This window comes from Argentina silus (genome assembly GCF_951799395.1).
Source record: "Argentina silus genome assembly, chromosome: X".
NCBI classification, from domain to species: Eukaryota; Metazoa; Chordata; class Actinopteri; order Argentiniformes; family Argentinidae; genus Argentina; species Argentina silus.
The window spans coordinates 42,719,746-42,741,820 of NC_139653.1; the positions used below are offsets into that span (position 1 = coordinate 42,719,746).

The following is a 22,075-nucleotide window of genomic DNA, read 5'->3' on the forward strand; positions in this document are numbered from 1 at the left end:
ATTCATTCACAAAAACATTTGATTGTAGAGACATGGGTATTCTATTTGTTTAAATGCACTCAGTTCTATGTGCTTTGAGATTAATCCAATAAAATGCCTAATTAATGAATCAATTAACCCATTGGAATGTGGACAATGTGTGGGAATGTGGAAAAATGAGTGTGTGTGTGCATTTTTTTCAGACTGCCCAGTCCTTTTTTTTGCCATATTCCGAGAGGCTTTGATACTTCCACTAAAGGCGCGCATTGCTCTAGAGTTCCAATGGTAGCTCCTCCCCACTGCTCCTCTCCTTGTTTTCCTCTGGGACGCATGTCACATGGGGCCCAGCCACCAATCTGCGGCTCGTACAAAGCACTGGAGTTCCAAGCGATCAGACGGGTCTGAGAAGTCTGAGGACGATGGCGTCGCCGTATGGAATGCTTTGAGCCAAGTTGCTGAAACTGTTGGATTTCTTTTGATTCTCACTATCTAAATGGTTGAAGCTCAACTCGAAAGTCGATTGTTGGTTGAAGACGAGGAGGAATAACTGGAAATACATAGCCGAACTTTTGCCTGAAATGTTAAAGTGTCAACAGGGCTGACCTAAGCTAGCTAAACTAGCCTGCTAAGTAATGGAGAGGGGGGTAAATGTTTGGAGAACGATTAAACTGTAAACTAGCCAACTGACAAGCTGGATAACTATCTACATTTAGCAAGAATCAGCGACTGAATATTCTATTGCATTCTTATCTCGTTTCGGACGCATATTATCACCGCTCTAAACCCCCAATTTATTTCGAATGTGAGGATTGTGCAGGTACACTTTTTTGGCACCTGAGAAACTTCATACTAACTCGATAGATAATTCAGGAGCTAGCTTTGCAATGATAGCATAGCATAGTTTGTAGTAGTCAATTAGAATTGGCTCTAAACGTGTTATTACTTGCTCTACATGTCGGGATTGGGTAACCGTTCATGACACTATCTGACAAAACATTGTTTTTGTAGACTTAACTGTGCCTATAAAAAAGTGATGTGTAAGCTAGCTAGTTAGCAAGCTATTGACCCACAAAGAAACTGAGTGGCGACGTTGATATCTGAACCTTTAAAAGTTTCAAACGCTTTTTACCAGGACTTTGGAATATCACCGGGGCTATGCTAGTAGGAACCTCCTCTCGCTCAGTAGTTCACGTTCTGCCCTGAACGACTGACTAGTTACCCTAATCATGAGCGAGTAGAGGTCCTTAACCAAATTTAGATTTTGCATTGACAGCTTTGCACCCTATGGTGCGGCTACAGTCACCGAGAAATGGATGTTTCTCAGGCCGGTGAGGGGCGACCGAACAGCACCGGAGAGCATGCCTGGACAGATTCCCCCTCCGCAAGGGCATGGGCTCACTCGGCTCCGCTATGCCCCCGCTCGCTGTGGACGGCGGTGTATTCGTACGAGGGCAGTGGAGAGGATGAACTCAGTCTGCGGCAAGGGGACGTGGTGGAAGTCCTATCGAAGGATGCCGCGATCTCGGGAGACGAAGGGTGGTGGACGGGTAAAATTAACCACCGAGTCGGGATTTTCCCTTCGAATTACGTTACCTTTCAACCTGCTATTTACCGACTTCCCGCCGGTGGCGCGGTAGGGGTGCGGGAGCGTGTCCCGAGCGCTCCCGTTCAAATAGTTTTCAGTGAACTCGTTTTAGAGGAAATAATTGGTGTTGGCGGATTCGGTAAAGTTTACCGGGGGACTTGGAAGGACCAGGAGGTTGCCGTGAAGGCTGCGCGGCAGGATCCCGACGAAGATATCACGGCGACTTCCGACAGTGTGAAGCAAGAGGCTAAACTCTTCTCCATGCTTCAACATCCCAACATAATACAATTCGAAGGTGTCTGTCTTGAGGAGCCGAACCTGTGCTTGGTGATGGAATACGCCCGTGGCGGGACCCTGAACCGGGCACTGACGGGTCGCAGAATACCCCCACACATCCTCGTCAACTGGGCTGTTCAGATCGCCAGGGGAATGCACTACCTACACGAGGAGGCCATTGTGCCTATAATTCACCGAGACTTGAAATCAAGCAACAGTAAGCATGTTTGTGTAACATAATATGAAACCTAATGCCATTCCCTCAACTGACCCCCGATCACTTTTCAGAACAGATTAAATTCTAAGCAAGGCCATTTATCCACCTGTTGCATCATATGCACCTGAGTGTCAGTGTATGGGACATGCTATCATCCTACCTTCATTAAAGCACAGTTTAGCTGTTATAGAGCACAATCTGAGAGGGGTTCAGAGTTTGATTAGGCCACAATCACCTCCAGCCAAAAAGGACAGCTAACTAAATCTCAGGCACAGGGAAGAGACTATTCCTTTCCACTTGTTACTATTGTGTAATAACATGTTATCACAAAGTTCTTAGGGTGGTTAGGAGTTACTACATAGTTATAGAACAACATGTCTATACCACTATAATGAATGTTATCTCATTCATCTAGAATCAGCTGATTGGCCCTGTGGCATGTTTAAAGTAGAACCACTAGCCCACTACACATTACGTGGTTATAAAATGATTGGCCTATAGGCTATGTGGTTGAGGGAATTAAAGTGAACTCTGGGAAATATGTAAATTAGTTAGTCCCAGCAGTATTCCCAGGAATGTTTGGAATTTAATAGAAAGGAATGCCATCATTCTAATTCCAAGTCTGCTGCCTGCCCCAATCAAAATTAAAATGTATACATCATATGCACAGAATACAGTTGTAAGCCGTACAATGAAATGCTTAGTACAAGCAAACTCAACAGTGCAGTGAAATGGAGACAGCACCTCTCCACCTCCCTGAGCTCACCCATAGACCTATAGACTCCAGAGCTCTTCTGGCTCCATCTGTTGTCTGGTCTGCTAGACATGTGGCTGATCCTCACTAGCCCAGGTCCTCTTCAGGCCATGTGGGAACCAGGGACAGACAGAGAAGTGAGGGTCTGGTGTAGTTGAGCTGGACCGGGGGGAGTGTGTATGGGGGGGGGGGTACCCTCCAGAGGATGTGAAATAAGGTCAAAGTTTGCTCAGCTGGCCCCCCCACTGCACCCCACCACCCCTTGAGATGTTGTCCAAATAAAGCACCCTGGTTTACCAAACTCCCACCTTAAACCCATCTCACATCAGCCCATCAGCTCCGAATCAGTGGAGTTCACTGGGATTGTGTGTGTGCGTGCGTGCGTGCGCGCGCAAAGCATTCTTTGCAACGCAACTAATGGTTTCGTGGTCTCAGTTCAGTTTGAGTTCTGTTTCTCAGTAGGTGACTCACCTTTACTAGTGGGGTTTCATATAGGCTACTTGTCCATGCTGACTGTGACCAGTGTTCAGTGTGAATAATACATGGGAAGGTGTAGCAGACAGAGGCGACTATGACTGGATCACATACTACAGCTCTCAGTATAAGACACATCACTACTGCACTGTCAGTGAAACATGACTGCCACAGAATATCTCTACCTTTGTGGCATGGTACAGTGTAGGCCTATGTCTTCTGTGGTATGGTACAGTGTAGGCCTATGTCTTATTTTGTGGTATGGCACAGTGTAGGCCTATCTCTTATTTTGTGGTATGGCACAGTGTAGGCCTATCTCTTATTTTGTGGTATGGCACAGTGTAGGCCTATCTCTTATTTTGTGGTATGGCACAGTGTAGGCCTATCTCTTATTTTGTGGTATGGCACAGTGTAGGCCTATTTCTTATTCTGTGGTGTGACACAGTGTAGGTCTATCTCTTCTTCTACGTTTTACAGATAATGTCTTCTTATCAGGTTGTGACATTCCTGGAATGTGAACCTTGAAGTGGGGAAGTCCAAAGCTGCAGGCTTGACTGAGGGGTGGCTAGGCCTGTTTACCTCAACCCCCGGGCCATGGTTAGCTAGCCGACACAGATTTAGTCAGTTTCCAAGTGTTAGTTTTATTATAAGCGGTTCACAAGGAGGAAGGGCTATAGATTGCCAGTCACTGGGACAAAAAAGCTTAAAAAGGACTACTAGCCTATAGACTAGGTTATGCTAGACTATATTTAGTAGCCAAGTCAGATGGGGATGTAGGCCTAGGCTGGCTAACCCTCTTTTGTTTCAGTTAATCAGCTAGCCATGCTGAACTGACAATAGACACATACTAGCATTGGCACCCTACCCCCTTTCCAGAGCAGCACTGCACTGCTAACAGTGTCAGTGTGTTTGACTTGACACAGTATTGTGACAGACAATATTGGTAGCTTACTGACTTTAATTGGAAAAAAATAACATGTTTGTTTAGGGGACACACTGAATTCACCCCCTCCTAACACACACACACATACACAAACAGGGAACCATACTCTTTCTGTTGTTTTATGCTTTAATCCCAGTTAATCAAGACACTGGCCACAAATAAAGCAGCTTAGGGGGTAGTTCATCTGTGGGGCTTTGTTGTACAGGCTTGTCTTGACCATGCATTGTTACAGCAGGGTCAATTCAGTACACACTTTCACAGGCAACATACACACACACCTTTTATATTCACAACTAACCATGGTAAATTAATTTGAAAGTTTCAATTTACCATGCCGGCTAGTACTTCATACACACACACACACACACACACATTTATTTGATCAATGATTACCTTGTAGGAATATCATTGGAGAAGTCAGTGAAATTGTCCAGTCTTTGTTGTTCCTCTAATCTTCTAATACCTCGGTGGCAGGGGAGGAATGTCCCTAATGAGGGCCAAAAGCTTAACATAAGTTTGCACAATGGAGTGGTCAAGCACTGGTTGCTAGGTGACTGTAGCCGCAAGAATGCCCCAGACGCCTGGCTCTCCCAAAGCCTTGTTTTCATTATATTATAATCTCCTCAATGGCTGCTAGTCTGTTCTACTGGCCCAGGATGGTTCCTTCCTCTGTCCTGGTCGGGGTTGGGGTTGTAGAGCACAGAGGTGAACTAGAATGCTGAATTCTAAATTGACTACAAGCCCTCTACCGTAAAGCAGAGCACTGCTGTAGATCTCAAAAAGATTGTATAGTTTCAAGCAATATGATGCTAGCTTTATTTTTACCGTCTGATAGGCTCAGTGGAAATGTCCACATATTGCTTATACCTATTAAATCCAGATCTGCACACATTGGGAATACAGGCGATGGTGAATTCGGTATTTCTACTGTAGGCAGAGAGGCAGTCTTCACTGGCAACAGTACAACAGTCAGCCACAGTGAAACCTGGCCCTGCGCCAGCCCTCATAACACACTTTAATTTTGCAGTTTCGAGCACATAGATTCTCAGGTGGAAGAATGTCAGGTATGTTACTTCCAGAATGCACGCTGTTGAAATGAAACCCCAGAGTAACAATAGTGTCCTGTTGGAGAGAGAGTGCTGTGTTCTCCTCTTCTTGTGTATCCAAATTAGAAGCTATTGTTACCTTTTACTCTCAGGTTTACACCCCGACCTATATAAATAGGCTATAGGCCTCGTGTTTACTACTGTAATTACCCCGGCGTGCCCCTGAAAGGGTGGTTCTTCTAACTTAGCTAAGCTTGACTACATGTTGCAAGGCAACGTTTTTGTCTCTTCCCTACAATTACGCCTACGTTACCCTCAGTGACGAGTTAGACAGTTACTGCAGGTTTTCTCCGGAGAGGAGAGAAAGGATTGAAAGGAAGAGTGGAGATGCTTTCAGTATTTTATTATGGCAACTGAGACCTCTGGTCTATTGTGATGCAGCATGAAAAGGAATGGCCGGAACAGCTGGTGACATCCTCACTCCCTCACTTGTTGACAACAGTTTGAGAGGATAGTAAGGCATCACTATCATCTTGAGCTGGTACTTTACTTTAGTTTAGACAACTTTGGTTACACTTTACATGAAGTTGCTTATACACTATAACTTTGTATTAAAGCTGTCATTACTCTAATATACGGTCATTAGCTTTACAAAAGACATTGGGCTGAAAAAGAGGAGACACCCAATTTTCCCTTAGAAAGTCATCTTCAAAGTTCCTGGATGTTTTAAGGCTGTTCTGTGGTCTCCTTCCCTGTCACTAACTGAATCAGATGAATCGGCATCAGCAGAGCTCCTGTTCCCACTGCCACATCAGAAGAAACCGATCTGAACCCAGGAAAGGCCTTGGGTGCTTCATTAACACAGCCTAGGTTAAAGGCTAACTAACCCAGCTCCGATTTCACCCAGTCTGATGGTCTAAGCATCACTCAGCGTGCAGCTAGGATTGGCCTATTGTGACTCTGTTAAACTGGGGGTTGTTCATAAAACATACCACTAGATTAGATTAGATTGTCATTGCACAGAGTACTGAGACAACGAAATGTAGTCTGGCATCTAACCAGATATTGCAAAAGACATGATATTGTAGACAGTGCATGGTATTACAGTATGAGGTATTACAGTGAGTATAAATAAATGAATATAATAAGTGAATATACATGAGATGAATATCAATATATGTACAGTTGAACAATGATATGTACAGTTGAACAAGGGCAATAGGTCTTGAGGTATGTTACATATGTAAAATGTATATTTATAGACCAATATAGTAAATATGGTATGTGTAAACAAGCAGTAGTGCAATAGCTAAATTGAAGTCCTGAGTGTGCAACCAGTAGAGGTATGGGGGGGTGGAGAGGGGCGGCTGGGAGGGGGAGGGCTGGGCTCCCGCCGGGATTCTGAATTCAGCTGAACAGCTGCAGGGAAGAAGTGCGGGAACGGAGACTCCTGTACCGCCTCCCGGATGGGAGGTGGCCAAACAGTCCGTGGCTGGGGTGAGAGGTGTCCCTACTGATGTCTCGCGCCCTCCGCAGACACCGCCTGTACTGGAGGAGCTCGATGGCAGGGAGTTGGGCACCTGTGATGTGCTGGGCAGTTTACATCACTCGTTGCAGGGCCTTCCGGTTGGAGACAGGGCAGCTGCCATACCACACTGTGATGCAGTTTGCTCTTGATGGTGCACCGATAGAAGTTGACCAGGATTCTAGGAGCCAGATGGGCCGTCTTCAGTCTCCTCAGGAAGTATAGATGCTGTTGTGCCTTTTTGACCAGGGTGGAGGAGTTGAGGGTCCTCAGAGATGTGGACACCCAGGAACTTGAAGCTGGAGACACGCTCCACCTCCGTCCCATTGACACTAATGAATATACACAGGGCAAAAAATATACATCTACCACCATCTGTAAATCTTACCAGCCACTTTAGTGGGCAGCCAACAAAGGTTGGCGAATACTATGCTGATGAGCTTTATTAGTTACAACCTAAAATAAAGCATGAAAGTAAAATTCAACTACACACGACAGCATGAGATAGAAACTAAGAAAGCATGTAGGGGAAAATATTTAGCAGTATTTTGACGGGGATAAGAACAAAACTTAAAACCTACTACAGGAGATTTATTTTGTAGTTTACATTTACATTTATGACATTTAACAGACGCCTTTATCCAAAGCAACTTACAACAAATACATTTGTTTAAGTAAGTGAATCTATTCATCAGTCATAACAAAAAGTAATCTATGGGAGGACCAGGGGCTATTGGCAGTAGTAATTTTCAACGTGTCGAGTGCTAATGTGTTTTTTGTGATCTCTTGCCTTTTAATGTTTTTATATAAACGTGTCTGGTGAAAAAAAATCAGAGTGGCTGGTGAATTTTCTCATCCACCAGACACCTTGGCTGATAGGCCAAAAAGATTGTTTTACGCTCTGAATATACTGCTGAGTATGTCGGTGTTATCTCTCTCACTAGTGTACACCTTTTATAATGTCAGGCCAATGTGCTTCATTCTAAAGTGCAATGCTAGTGTGGATATTGGAACATGGCTTAACCATAGCCTACGTGGCTTCACAAACAAACCTGAACCTACAATCCTAGATTGACCAGATAAGGAATTGGTAATCATGGAGGAGGTTTGGGGGGAACTGACAGCTGTATACCATAGCCTCTCATTAAGCCAGCGGAACCAGTTTGAGATGGAATGTCTCTCGTCACATTCTCATATAGTGTAATAATATCTCAACAATACTTTGGTCTGTCATATATGAAAGTATGCCTATTGCCTAGCCTAGGCCTGTTAATTTACATTTACATGTAAGTCATTTAGCAGAAGCTTTTATCCACATTTGTCTAAAGTAATTGAATCAACTGTACATCAGTCATCATAAGTTGAACCTTTGATAATATCTCAATGTAAATGTAAATAAGAACAAGTGCCATCGTCAGTCACAGTGCTAGAGAAAGGAAGACAACATATATATTATTTTTTTTCTCAAAAATTCAGGTAATGTGCAATAGGGTGGGGGTGGAGAGGTCTGAGGAGGAGGAGCCCAGGTGCAGCCTAAATAGATGGGTCTTTAACATGCCTGGAGCAGAATGTCTTCACTGTAGCCTAAATGTGACCGAAGGATGGTAGAAGAAACTGTCAGTTGTAATTTTCCTGTGTATCTTAGGAACGTAAAACACTACCTTGTAGTGTGGACAAGCCAAGGTCTCACAACAATTCCTCCCGCCTCTCCGCTGCCAATGACCAGTGCCCTACCATCTTACTGCCCCACAGTGATTTAGCTACAGTAGCTCTCCCCCACATGTAGACTGCTGTGGTGTTGCCGTTCTACTTGGCAGGCGTGCGTGCGTGCGTGAATGTGGTGTGTGTACGTGGTGTTTGTGTGTCATCGTGTGTGTGTGTGTATGTGTGTGTGTGTGTGTGTGAGATGGCAGCTGGCAGGAAAGTCAAGGCCTTGTGTTTAGCCCTTATCTACTGTAGGCCCAACACAGGAGTAGATGATTATTAACTATCAACACTCGGACCATGGGAGCGTTTAAATATGTCTGTGTTTAGTCTTTAGATAACGGCTTTTCGTGTTAGCTTGGCCCACAGATGGATACAGGGCTTGATAGGTGACTTTCAGACACAGCGCCATCTTAGATTCTGTTACACGGTCTCTTAAATGGACATGTGTCTGTCTCTAAACCTGCCATTTGTAATTAGTTCTCGATGAGTGGAAAACTTTGTGTGTAAACAAAGGGAGAACTACTGTAGCCTGAACAAAGGCCTGACTGTGTGTGTGTGTGTGTGTGTGTGTGTCCATGAGTGGACAATCAGAGTAGTGAAGGAAAAAATCACACAGCTAGTGGTTTGTATGTGCAGAAACTCATGTTTGCGTTTTCTAATCAGCCTTTAGATACGGCTACAATCCTTTGGGAACATATGATACGTGGGTGTTGTTGCGTTTTGATGTGTATTCTATTAATGTTGGAATGCTTGGTGCTGCGTTACTGACAGGTTATATTGGTCCTACTGGCTTTTAAGTATAAAGAATGTTAAGGCCTAGGGACATGGCTATTATGTGACTCTCAACTTCACCATTAAGAATGATGAACGACCTTCATGTTTGCACCTGCAAAACACCTGACCTGTGCCTCTCCCTTTCCCACTTTTCTCCCCTTCTCCCTATCCCTCTCTTTCTACCCCCCATCTATCTCTCTCCCCCCTCTCTCTTTCTCCCTCTCTAGTTTTATTACATGAGAAGATAGAGAACGACGACATTGGGAGGAAGACATTGAAGATCACAGACTTCGGCCTGGCCAGAGAGTGGCACAAGACCACCAAGATGAGTGCCGCTGGCACCTACTCCTGGATGGCACCGGAGGTCATCAAGTCCTCCCTGTTCTCTAAAGGCAGCGACGTCTGGAGGTAGAATACCACACTACTCCCACTGTCGGTTCCTTCTATTACTGGAAATGATGGCACTGCCCTCACTCCCTGTTCCAGGCCATGTCTGTTGGTAGCCTGAGAGCAATGGCCCTTTTATGAGATCAGAAGTTGAAACAGTGGCACCGTATGACTGCACTGTACATTGCTGCTCTTTATTTTCACACATTAGCTTTAGCCAAACTTATTCACTCTGCAGTAACAGTACATTTGCTGCACACACTCCTAAGGCACAACAAGCTAGGTTCAGGCTGAGTGAATCTGAGTGTTATAAAGGTGTTAGTAGGGTGTTATAACCACAATATATGTGTTGCTCTCCACCAGTTATGGCGTGCTGCTGTGGGAGCTGTTAACAGGGGAGGTGCCGTACCGTGGCATTGATGGTCTGGCCGTAGCGTACGGTGTGGCAGTCAACAAGTTAACCCTTCCTATCCCCTCTACCTGCCCCGAACCCTTCGCCAAACTCATGGAAGGTATGTCCAGTCAGACCAGCGAGACACATGTACAGTATCAACTATGATGATGGCCTCTTCTGTAGTCTGATGTTGCCATTCCAAGTTTTTGTTGTTCCAGAAGCATTATTTCACCACTAAGCTGGTTTATATATTTTTATTTGATATGTGTGGCTCAGTGATGATTACTACATTGGTAGATTTGTTTTTGATGAACTTGACAACACTCGGGAGCATTGACATGAGTCTCTGTCTGAGACTCCCTGTTTCAGAGTGTTGGGACCAGGAGCCTCATGTCTGCCCATCGTTTATCATATTTTAAATCATAAAGTTCACATCATCTTATAATTTAATCTTGGTCATATGATATGATCACATAATATAATAAAGTTCATATTGTAATGTCACATATTCATCTCGAGTCTATGTCTGTCTGTCCATCTTCCTTGTTTCAGAGTGTTGGGACCAGGACCCTCATGTCCGTCCGTCCTTTGCCTCCATCCTGGAGCAGCTGACTGCTATAGAGGAGGCTGTCATGGCGACCATGCCCCAGGACTCATTCCATTCCATGCAGGAGGACTGGAGGGTTGAGATCCAGGAGATGTTCGACGAACTCAGGACCAAGGAGAAGGTAATGTCTACAGGACACACACACAGACATATTGTTAGATAGTTGTGTAATTTCTTCCTCATCAACACAATCGTTTTCAGGTTTGTAATGAGATAAAATAAAGAGATCTGAAGGTCGACGTCTTTTTGGAGAGGGTACTTCATTCGATGTTACAAAGAAATGATGTTTCGGCTAGCAGGTTATGTCTCTCTCTCTCTAGGAGGCTCATTTCCCAGAGAAACTACATAAACTTGCAATGGACTTTAACTTTGGAGGCCATAGATCCTAGTCCCCCTACTCCTTTTCCCTAGCATCTGTTATTTAGTTTCTGTGTTTTGAATTGGTGCGTTGCTAGCACTCGGCGAAAGGTGAGGGGCACATAGAATATTTGGAAAATTCCAACAACATGCACACTCACGCACACACACATGAATGCATGCTTACACACACAGACACACACACAGTACAATGAGTACATTTGTCCTTCATATGTCCTTTAAATCACATAAAGTCTTTAAAAGTGTAGCTACAATAACCAGTCCCTACAATCTCCCATTGTGTTTCAGCATTCCCATGGAGTATATTATTAAAGCGGGAGGTAGTGGTGCAACAAACATGTAGTAATAGGACCGCTTTGATCAGCTTTGGTTTTTAATTGGTTACTCTTCTCTAGGCAAGCTAATCGTGTGTTTAACAAAGCAAGCTATTAGCTGTGAGCAGATTTAGGTATTTCCTATGGTTAATACCATAAGCTGCTTCCAGCCCCAGTCTCAGCTCGTTATGTTCAATGAGGTCGGTAATTGCTGTGGTGAGAAATGTTTCTTTTCTGCAAATACAGCGGAATCGCTAAACTGCTGTATGCAAATCCTGCTGTGTTGTCTTCAAGGGAATCTTGTCAATTCTTGTTGTAAGTTAATGTATACTTGCTTTCAGTGTATTATGTCCAAATGGATAATGAGGTGTCAGAAACATCTGCTGTGCATACACCTCTCCCCATCCAGAATGACTGAATACTGTATATTCCTTTGCTAAAGATAGTTGATTGTTTGTTATACACTGTACACTACCTACGATCTAAATCCATCTGAAAATCCCTTTCTCTGTGTTTCTCTGACTGACTGTGTTTCTCTGAGGTCCCTAACCCAATATTCCGTCATCATAGATGATAGATTATTGATTATAGATTATTGATTGTTATGTGTATACAGGGTTTTTGAACAAGTTGGTGCCAGATTGCATTATTAAAACCGAATATTGTGTTTATTCATGTCAAAATGCGCTAAAAATACCGCTTTCGTTTTTAACAACGATGTCATTTGTGATTAGTTACTCTATCATTGTTAAATATCTGTTTAATTTGCTCTGAAATGTTTACATAGTGGCGGAACCAAGTCCACAAGGTGGCACAGCGCCCCTCTTACATTCTTTGGGGAGAACCCTGGTATATATTGCCTATGAACCCTTGTCTTGCAGGTAACAGTAACAGTAGATACACCTTCTAGATAGATACACCTCACCTCATAGATACACCAAAGGGAACTGCCGTACTTCCTTGTTCTAAAACGTTCATCTTTGAGTCAAGTTCTAGGCTATTGCTTTTCAGTTGTTTTTTAAACACTAACATGATTGTAAAAGTGATGTAGCAACAGTGTTTTCTAACCACACAGAAATAACTTCAGTGGGTCGCTTCAGTGGGTCTTGAAAGCTGCTTTGTGGAAACCATTCATCAAAAAACTAAATCTAGCTATGAGTAGAGTAATCCTAAAGCTGCCTTTCCTAGAACAGGTGCTAGATGCACAATGGGTCAGCTGGTTTCAGATCCGTTGTTTCTATGGATTGAACTATAATTGAGTTAGTTAGTCGTACATTCTTCTTTCTTCAAAGTCTTTCACACTAGCGCGCGCACACACACACTGAGTTTCTCTAAAAGCCGCATAAAGGCTTCAGATTTATGGCCTGAGAGTGCTAGCTTGGGAAAACTGTGGAGACTGCAGTGTGAGGCCTGAGGCCTCCCAGGACAATGGTCCAGGCTGCTATTGTTCCTGCAGACAGGGCAGGGCAGGGCAGAGGCCACAGGCAGCTCAGCTCTAGGTCTGGGATAGATAGATGGATGGATGGATGGCTGGCTGACTGTGTAGCCTGCAGCTAATGGGCTGTTTTACTACCAGTGTTCACAGGCTGACAGGGCTGGGGAAAGGGAAGGGAGCTCTGGTCCAGTCACTGCTTAGGGTTGTGTGAGGAGGAGCTGACACTCCTGTCTGTCTGCCCCTCTGTTAATGTTCTGTCCCTGTGACTCTAATAGCTGTCTGTCTGTCCCTGTAGGAGCTTACTGGTGCTTTGTCTGTCTGTGACTCTGTCCATCTGACCCTGATGTCTGTCTGTGACTCTGTCCATCTGACCCTGATGTCTGTCTGTGACTCTGTCCATCTGACCCTGATGTCTGTCTGTGACTCTGTCCATCTGACCCTGATGTCTGTCTGTGACTCTGTCCATCTGACCCTGATGTCCGTCTCTATCTGACCCTGATGTCCGTCTCTATCTGACCCTGATGTCTGTCTGTGACTCTGTCCATCTGACCCTGATGTCTGTCTGTGACTCTGTCCATCTGACCCTGATGTCCGTCTCTATCTGACCCTGATGTCCGTCTCTATCTGACCCTGATGTCCGTCTCTATCTGACCCTGATGTCTGTCTGTGACTCTGTCCATCTGACCCTGATGTCTGTCTGTGACTCTGTCCATCTGACCCTGATGTCCGTCTCTATCTGACCCTGATGTCCGTCTCTATCTGACCCTGATGTCCGTCTCTATCTGACCCTGATGTCCGTCTCTATCTGACCCTGATGTCTGTCTCTATCTGACCCTGATGTCCGTCTCTATCTGACCCATAACCTCATCCCCAGGCTATTGTGCACAGCGCATATAAGACTTGAATATCAACGTCTCAAACCTGGCCTCAGTGGGAGTGAATTTACTGAGTAAAGTATTTGTTATTGTTTGGTTTCAGCGTAGCCCCAAATCAGAAATGTGTGGTGTGCAAGCAGTGGAGGGAGGTGTTGTAGGAGATGATTGATGTGAAGTAAAGCCAATGGCTATGCGCCTTTCTATTGGTTTAAAGAAGGCTAAGTTTGACGCATTGGTTCACCAGACCTTCCGCGCATTTGGGTGGAAGTGTCTGCAAACAAGACTAATCTGACCCTGATGTCCGTCTGTCCGTATCTCTCTAGGAGTTGTGTTCTCGTGAGGAGGAGCTGACCCGTGCAGCGCTGCAGCAGAAGTCTCACGAGGAGCTGTTGAAGCGGAGGGAGCAGCAGCTGGCGGAGAGGGAGATTAACGTACTGGAGAGGGAACTCAACATCCTCATTTTTCAGCTCAACAAGGACGTCAAGCCCAACGTCAAGAAGAGGAAGGGCAAGTTCAAACGCTCCCGCCTCAAACTGAAGGACGGCAACCGCATCAGTCTACCCTCAGGTAGGTGTCTGTCTGTCGGCTTGCCTGCCTGTATGTGGCTGGCTGGCTGACTGACTGGCTGTTAGTCTGCCCTCACGTTGGTGTATAACCCTTAATAATCCTGTCTATGTCTGACTGTGTGTGGCTGGCTGGCTGGCTGGCTGTCTGTTAAGTGGGTGTCCTTAGGTGGTTGTCTGTCTGCCTGCCTCTCTGTCCGGCTTTCTGGCTGGTTGGTTTTCCTGCTGGCTTGCTGACTGCCTGTCAGCCTTTCTGGCTTGTTGATTGTCTGTCTGTCTCTCTGCCTACCTGTCTGTCCGGCTTGCTGCCTGGCTGCCTGACTGCCTTTCTGTCTTGTTGGTTGTCTGTTTGTCTGTCACTGTTCTATTGGTCTCCATCTACTCTGTATCACTGTCTGTCTTTGTTTGCTTACCTACCTCCCTATCTGTCATTCTATGAGTGTTTACAGTATTAAGAATCTCGCTCACTCCTGTGTTCTAGATTTCCAGCACAAGATCACGGTGCAGGCGTCACCCTCCATGGACAAGCGGCGGAGCCTAAACAGCACCAGCTCCAGCCCCCCCAGTAGTCCCACCCTTATCCCCCGCCTCAGAGCCATACAGTGTAAGTCCCTCTCCTACCTAAACCACCCCCCACCATCTACACCAGTGATTCTCAATCCTGGTCCTGGAGAGCAGCAGTGCGTCCTGGTTTTAGTCCCAGCCTAGTGCTATCACAACTGATCTTCAGAAGCTTGGTTAGATGAATCAGGTGTGTCACTGCTGAGCTAGGACAAAAGCCTTTAGCGCTGCAACTCTACAGGACCAGGATTAAGGATCACTGATCTACACAACTCCTCTTATTAGGGAGGCTATATGTATACTTTCATGTGCTTGCTTCATCATATAGGGCCTAGCTATTCTGATTGGGCAAGCTTTGTGGTTTCTGCATGCATGTTCTCTCCCTCCAGTGAGCTCCTGTATTGCCAACATCAGAAGGGACAGTATGTATGTGTACCACCAGGATGTGGATATCACCAACGAGTACATCCCCACGGCTGGGGTTAGGAAGAAAGGCAAGCTACTGTGTCAGGCTGGGAAGGCTGGCCACTCTGTCTGCTGCTGTGTGCTCATTGGCTAACATGATCCCCAACGCTCAAGGTTCTGCTGTGTGTTCATTGGCTAATGGGATTTCTAGGGTTCTGCTCTGTGCTCATTGGCTAATGTTGATTCCCCACAGCGAGGGTTCTAACTCAGCGTTTTTGATACCTTTTGCTGGCTAAAGACAACTTCACTGTAGCATCATCACTGGTTTGAGAAAAGTAACTAAGGTTTATGATTACTAGATTATCACGGTGTGACAGGGTGTTTTACTAATAATTTTCACTAAATGTTCAAGGTTTGCTTTGAGATGAAGGGTATGTTGGGATGCTCCCCTTAATGTATCACCTATTGTAGAAATCCTCTCTTTGTTTTTCTTGACAACCCAAATTGCTCTTCAGACTCAGAACAGATCAATGTTGTGGGTTTGTTTGATCTTTCTCTAATCAGAGTTTGGAGCAAACTGCTTATAATCATTTTGTGATATTTCAATTGCTGCGGATGCTGAAGGCTGTCTTCTCTAATCACCCACTCCTCCAGCTCGTTGAAGACTAATACCTGGGAGGGTTTTCACTGGGGCAGAGTAAATGGATCTATTTCAGACTGATGTCATATCCTCTTTCTGGTTGTAGTGACTCTGGACGAGAGCAACAGGACGTGGGGCCGCAGCACCATCTACAAGCCGGAGGAGTTTGACGACGTGAAGAAGGGCATAAAGAAGAAGGGCAGGACGTGGGGACCCAGCTCAGTCCAGACAAAGGAGAGGGGCAACTGTGCTGAGAGGTAGGGGTGTAGGTGTGTGAGTGTGTGAGTGTGTGTGTGAGTGTGTGTGTGTGTGTGTGTGTGTGTGTGTGTGTGTGTGTGTGTGTGTGTGTGCGCGCGAATTATGATATGGTATGTATGGGTTATACAGGATATGACTAATCTGTCTTGTCCCATCAGAGTGCGTCCTCTGTCTGATGGCAGCAACCCCTGGTCCACCAGTCTTGTCAAGAGCCAGAAGTCTGTTCCTCTGGCTGCACTGTTTGCTGAGCAAGGTGAGAGGGGATACTATGATGGCTATGATTTTCTGCCTTTTATTATGTATACATATTTCACATTATTTGCCTAAAAGGAAAAGGTTAAATTAATAACTTCAATTTTGTCATTAATATAATCAGATGAAAAAAAACATCAAGCAGTCTTCTTCATCTTAATCTTGACTATTGGTTCAATGATTTGCTCATTTTTAAGCGTATAGTTGATCATGTGTGTCTGCTTGTTCCTTCCTGTTCAGCAGCCAATAAAGATGAGCTGTCCTCTCCGGATGGGTCAGACACCACCAAACCAAAGCAACTCAAGTTCCCCAACCAGGTGTACATAGATCTACCTCTCTGGAAGGATGAGCAGCCGCAGGGTGAAGGAGGAGGAGGCTCGTCTGGGGAAGGTCTGGAAGACCCCTCCTCAACAAGGTAGGATTGTAGTAGTAGTGTTCATCTTTTGATCCCCCTCTTTGTAAAGTGTGGTGTGACCAACATTATGTGTAAAATTCATTTGAAATCATAAGAACAAATAATCCAAATTTTTATAAATTATTCCTTCAATCTCCCCCAGTTCTACCAGCACCACACCCCAGGTCACTCCCACCAACAGCCTGAAGAGGGTGTCAGCGAGGCGCAGAACAGACAGCGTCCTCTATGGCTGTGGCTCTTTCCTAGCCTCTATAGGGCTGGGCTTCGACCTGCGGGAGGCCCTCAAGTCCCCACCCAGTGACGACCCCGAGCCCCTGCCTCGTGAGGAGAAAGAGAAGGAGAAGAAGAAGAAAGAGGGTCTTTTCCAGCGCGCCACACGCTTCCGTCGTAGCACCAGCCCCCCCTGCGGGCGTACCCAGAAGGAAGAGGCGGGGTCATTGTCAACATTGATGTTAGGCCACACCCAGACCCCCGGGGTCAACCTCATCTCCATGTCGTCCATATCAGAGTGTAACTCTACCAAGTGTCTGGTGCAGTCTGACTCTGAGGGGCCAGAGCATAGCCCTGTCAAGGAGGGGGCTCCAGTCAGCCTGCCAGAGCCCCCCAGTCCCCCCCAGGCCTGCAGCACACAGGGCTCCCCCTCGGAGGGACAGGGCAGCAGGATTGCAGCCAGGGCCGACCCCCAGGTCCAGCTCCAGCCCCTTCCGCAGCCTCCAGCTGCAGACCACAGCACAGGTTCTCGCCTCAGGAGGAAGAAGTCTGCCCCCTGCAGCAATAGTGAGTAACAGTTACAATAACAGTACTGGGTGTCAGAGATATTTAAACATTGGCCATTCAGTTGTCACTGAACAGCAGAGAATGGATTAGTAATCTCTGTCTCTCTCTCTCTCTCTGTCTCTCTCTCTGTCTCTCTCTCTATCTCTCTATCCCCAGCTAACGGTACATCCAACTCCCACTCCACCCCTTCACCCATGGTTATGTCCCACAACAAAAAGAAGCAGGACAAGGACTCTCCCTCAGAACCAGTGGCCCCCAGACCCAGGCCCCTCTCCCTCCGGGGGAAACCCCACTCCTGGGGCCTGTTACGGGGCAGGAATAAGAGCTACTCTCTGGGCCACTACTCTGGAGAGAAGAGTGCCCGTAGCCTCAACATCGTGTTGGCCTCAGAGGTCAAGGTGGGCTGCTCTCTGCTGGACATGGACACGGAGGGTCAGAAACGTGACTGCACCGTGCCCCTCTGTCGCATCCAGGGCGCCCCCTCTAGACCCTCTGTCTTCGAACTGGAGAAGGGGTTCTTGTCATAGAATCTTAGAATAAAGCTGCCTTTTGTTATTCCAGAGTTCTAGAATACGGTTGTTATTCTAGAATGCGATCTGAACGTTCAGAGTTCTCAGCAACTCGTGTATCTGACATTCCAGGGCTCTAACACTGCCCTTTGTTTTTGTTTTTGTTGTAAGCTGACCATGGCCCTACCGCTGCTGAAGTTATCACACTTGTGCTTTTTATTTATATCTGTATATGTTGCTAGGTAATTTAATTTTTAAGGAATACATTCCATTATTTTTGTTTTGACAGAAAGTTATCATTGTTAAGCATGCACACTGGTTCCAGTCTTGACCTCAAGTTACAAAACATGCATTCCTTAAAGAGTCGAACAAACTGGTTCGCTTATGACTGCAAATATTATTTTTATCCGTTTTGATTTGATGCAGTTGATTATTTTGTATTGCATGTATACTTTTTGATTGTTGCTATGACAGATACCACAGTGTTCATTTTGGGGCAGGTTTATGTACGAGATCATATTGAATGTCTGTGAGCTAATATATCTGGTTTCCTCTAGGGAAGTCCAGGTTAGCTCTAGTAGACAGGTACTGTATAGGGGAACAGAGGATACAACCAACACTGGAGCTCCTAGTATATACACTGAAACAAGTCTTGTCAACTGCCACTATCACCACTGGAAGACTAGTTAACTAATTAAATAAAGGTTGAATAAAAAAATACTAAACTCCTCATGTCAACATTTGAAGACTAGTCCTTAGCGGCATCTACTACCACCACTACAACTAGTTAACTTTTACCAGTGATTGAACCAATACCACTATAAGACCAGTCAGTCTTGTACTTGTACTATAAACACTAAAAGACTAGTCAACCCTTATAAATTCCTAAAATCAAGACTAAATTACTAGTCAGGCCCTTACCAGTGACTGGACTGATACCACTATGTAATGACTAGCAGTCACTATCTGCTGTCATGGTGTTGTATCATACACTACAATTATAGATTTGTGTATTTTGTGTTATTCAGGAATATATTTCCTGGTATCTCTAGATTATGACCGCAGATACAGTATGTAACCAGATGTCAGTGATTCTCTTGAGGAATGATGGAAATTTATTTAAATTTAAAGTCTCCTTGAATATCATAGATTTGGAAATGCATGCCAAGTCATCAGAACTTTTTATAGAAAAACTGTCCCTGTTAATATCATATGTTTTTCTTCTATCATTCTGCTTGTCTTGTTTACCAACAGTACTGTTTACAGAGAATGCTGAAAGTTGACAAAACAGTCAACATCTCTGTCTTTTGTTGTTTTGTTTTAATCATGAGCACTTTCTTTCTGTCGTTGACTCTTCTGATGTACGGTACACCTTAGTCAGGCTCAAGCCTTGGTCAGGGTTAGGCCTTAGTCAGGGTTAGGGTTAGGCCTTAGTCAGGGTTAGGCCTTAGTCAGGGTTAGGGTTAGGCCTTAGTCAGGGTTAGGCCTTAGTCAGGGTTAGGGTTAGGCCTTAGTCAGGGTTAGGCCTTAGTCAGGGTTAGGGTTAGGCCTTAGTCAGGGTTAGGGTTAGGCCTTAGTCAGGGTTAGGGTTAGGCCTTAGTTAGGGTTAGGCCTTAGTCAGGGTTAGGGTTAGGCCTTAGTCAGAGTCAGGGTTAGGCCTTAGTCAGGGTTAGGGTTACACCTTAGTTAGGCCTTAGTCAGGATCAGGGTTAGGTGAGTTTGACTCTTCCATACGGTACACCTTAGTCAGGGTTAGGTGAGTTTGTTAGATGACTGCTTTATGAAACACTGCCTTTGAGATCAAATCATCACTCATCATACATTTGATGTATTGATGTTCTTGCTAATTCCTAACACAGAGAATGCCATAACGTGGGGATTTGGGAAATGGTACAAAATATGAAGAGGAAAATACTATATATTTATAGATTTATGTTTTTACAGTATCAGTGTTTTTTCGCTAAGACCGCAGAATCCCAACTTTTCAGTACCCTTGTAATTAAAACATAGGCTTTTTTAGGTAGGTTTTTAGTTTCATCTATCAGTATTTAAGAATGGTTGTCTGATTTGGTTTCAATCCATGTACCTCCTCAGAATCCCTCCAAGTTATTGCTCTCTTAAAAATGTGTGTTCACTAAGAACGTTCAAAAAACAAGGTGCAGGCTGGCAGGTGAAATTTCAGAGAAAGATATATATATATTTTTTTTAAATGTACTCGCGCTACAATTTGTCTTACTGTAACAACCACAATTTATCCATACATGCAGTTTAACCTGTCTAATCAAAAGCAATAGTCTGTGTGGACCAAGAACTGCTGTTGCAGTGCTTATGTTGTGCTCTTCAATGTATATGAAGACCAGATCCGCCTGGTGCCTGATTACTGTTCCAACAGTTCTGTGTGTGAACTGTGTGAATTATTCAATCACTTGGGCCCAGTATTTGAAAATGTTTCATCTGGATCAGAATGATCAGGATTCTTTTTTGCTATCCAGAATCAGATCGAGCTGGCTGATTTTCCCCTATACTACAAAAAACCTGCCAGATAGATCCTGATCCTGGATAACAAAAAAGAATCCAGATCAGCATGATCCAGATTAAAAGTTATGACATACTGGGCCTTGATGATGAAGGCAAACCGCAATCACTGCTGGTTCACTCAGGAGTGTTTATGTCGTATTGGAGGAGTTGAAAACAGACATACCTGACAAGCCGCTCATTAGATAGAAACTGACATTATATTTTGGCATAAAACCCGACCTGTCCAGGAAGCACAACGTCATTCAGAGTGAAACTGCGGTGCTGTTTGCCTTTGTCTAAAATTGCTTGAATCAGGGCCAAAGTGGTGACTACTCTATACATCTATGGAGGACCATGTTAGGCTATGCTGATAAAGCACAGCCATCACTCTGCTGGTGTTAGAAACTCAGACCTCAGTGTACTGTAGGCCTACTTGGGTACACTGTAAGTCTATGGCCACTTACTTAGTGCTTGTATTGTTGGAGTGATGTGTGCACACTCACAAGCTGTACCATATGATGGGCTGAATCCTAACTTGAGATCTGCATGCATAACTCTGATGCTTTGACATCGATGAGAGATTCACACTGGAATCTCAAGGATTTGGCCCTATAAGTGAACGAGGTCTGTTCTCCTGTGTTCAGTACCTTCACCAAAGCTCAGGTCACTCGTGTTTGATGAGAGGCCGATTTGAATACTGTATTTTTAACCAGCCGTTTGGTTTGTGAAATGATGTAAAAGTCAAATTGACAGAAAAATGTATTTTATAAAAAAGTTTGATTTGTTACATAGTACATGATGTACATACTCTTATTTGTGTTTTTCTTTAAAACTTTTTTTTTTTTTTTTTAATCTTGAATGAATCACCTGCTGTATCGGATCACGATGATGATGAAGTTTACCCCTTTTATACGTTCAGCAAAGGTGAATACACCCGAAGGGCTATTTTCTGTTATCTACCAAGAAAACGATAATTTGAAATACATGATTTGTACAAAATCCTATGATTCTGCATGTTTATAGACAGTATATTTAAGGGAGGACTCTGGTTCTCAGCAGCTACTATGATAAGTATGATCTAAAAACATTGGCATTCTGTTACAATTCACATCTAAATCAATCACAGTCAGAGCATATATGAAGTATATCATCCCTAAATTGTGTGGGATGATGCTATTGAAGAAACTATATGATGAAATGTGAAATATATAATTGCGATTATGTGCCATGCTCAATACAGATCTTTAGTTTCTTTTTTTGTTTGTTTATGATACAGTTTGAGGTAGAATTTATTCGTAAACAGTGATCAAATGGACTGTCGATCGAAAAACAGAAGGACTTGCAATTCATGAACTGTACAGTAGATGTGAATTGTTGTCTGAGATGACTTGTAAGAAATAAACTGTTATTGCTCAGATTTGTGTTTTTTTAATTCATAGTTTCTCTTGAAATGTCAAAATATGTAAAATAAATCAACCTCAATAAAGACTTCCTCAAGGATATTTTTG

The 22,075-nt window shown here is 44.4% G+C and overlaps 1 protein-coding gene across 2 annotated transcripts; it reads left to right on the plus strand.

The window, feature by feature from the left end:
- The first annotated feature begins 396 nt into the window (after window positions 1–396).
- Window positions 397–22,074, plus strand: map3k21 (mitogen-activated protein kinase kinase kinase 21). 2 transcript variants are annotated; one of them, XM_083696106.1, is made up of 11 exons: window positions 397–2,057; window positions 9,508–9,688; window positions 10,031–10,179; window positions 10,614–10,789; window positions 13,994–14,237; window positions 14,715–14,837; window positions 15,946–16,096; window positions 16,256–16,350; window positions 16,590–16,764; window positions 16,907–17,541; window positions 17,698–22,074. In XM_083696106.1, the coding sequence occupies exons 1-11, from the start codon at window positions 1,289–1,291 to the stop codon at window positions 18,066–18,068; spliced, it is 3,069 nt and encodes a 1,022-aa protein (XP_083552232.1). In that variant the 5' UTR covers window positions 397–1,288; the 3' UTR covers window positions 18,069–22,074. The 2 variants fall into 2 exon arrangements, with proteins under 2 accessions (XP_083552232.1, XP_083552233.1); XM_083696107.1 differs by having other exon boundaries at window positions 16,593–16,764.
- Window position 22,075: the final 1 nt, after the last annotated feature.

Excerpts from the sequence above, each read along its gene's own strand:
- map3k21 (XM_083696106.1), top strand. The coding sequence starts at position 1,289 with ATGGATGTTTCTCAGGCCGGTGAGGGGCGACCGAACAGCACCGGAGAG. Across the intron at positions 2,058-9,507 it reads AGACTTGAAATCAAGCAACA|TTTTATTACATGAGAAGATA; the intron begins GTAAGCATGTTT and ends CTCCCTCTCTAG. Across the intron at positions 10,180-10,613 it reads CTTCGCCAAACTCATGGAAG|AGTGTTGGGACCAGGACCCT; the intron begins GTATGTCCAGTC and ends TCCTTGTTTCAG.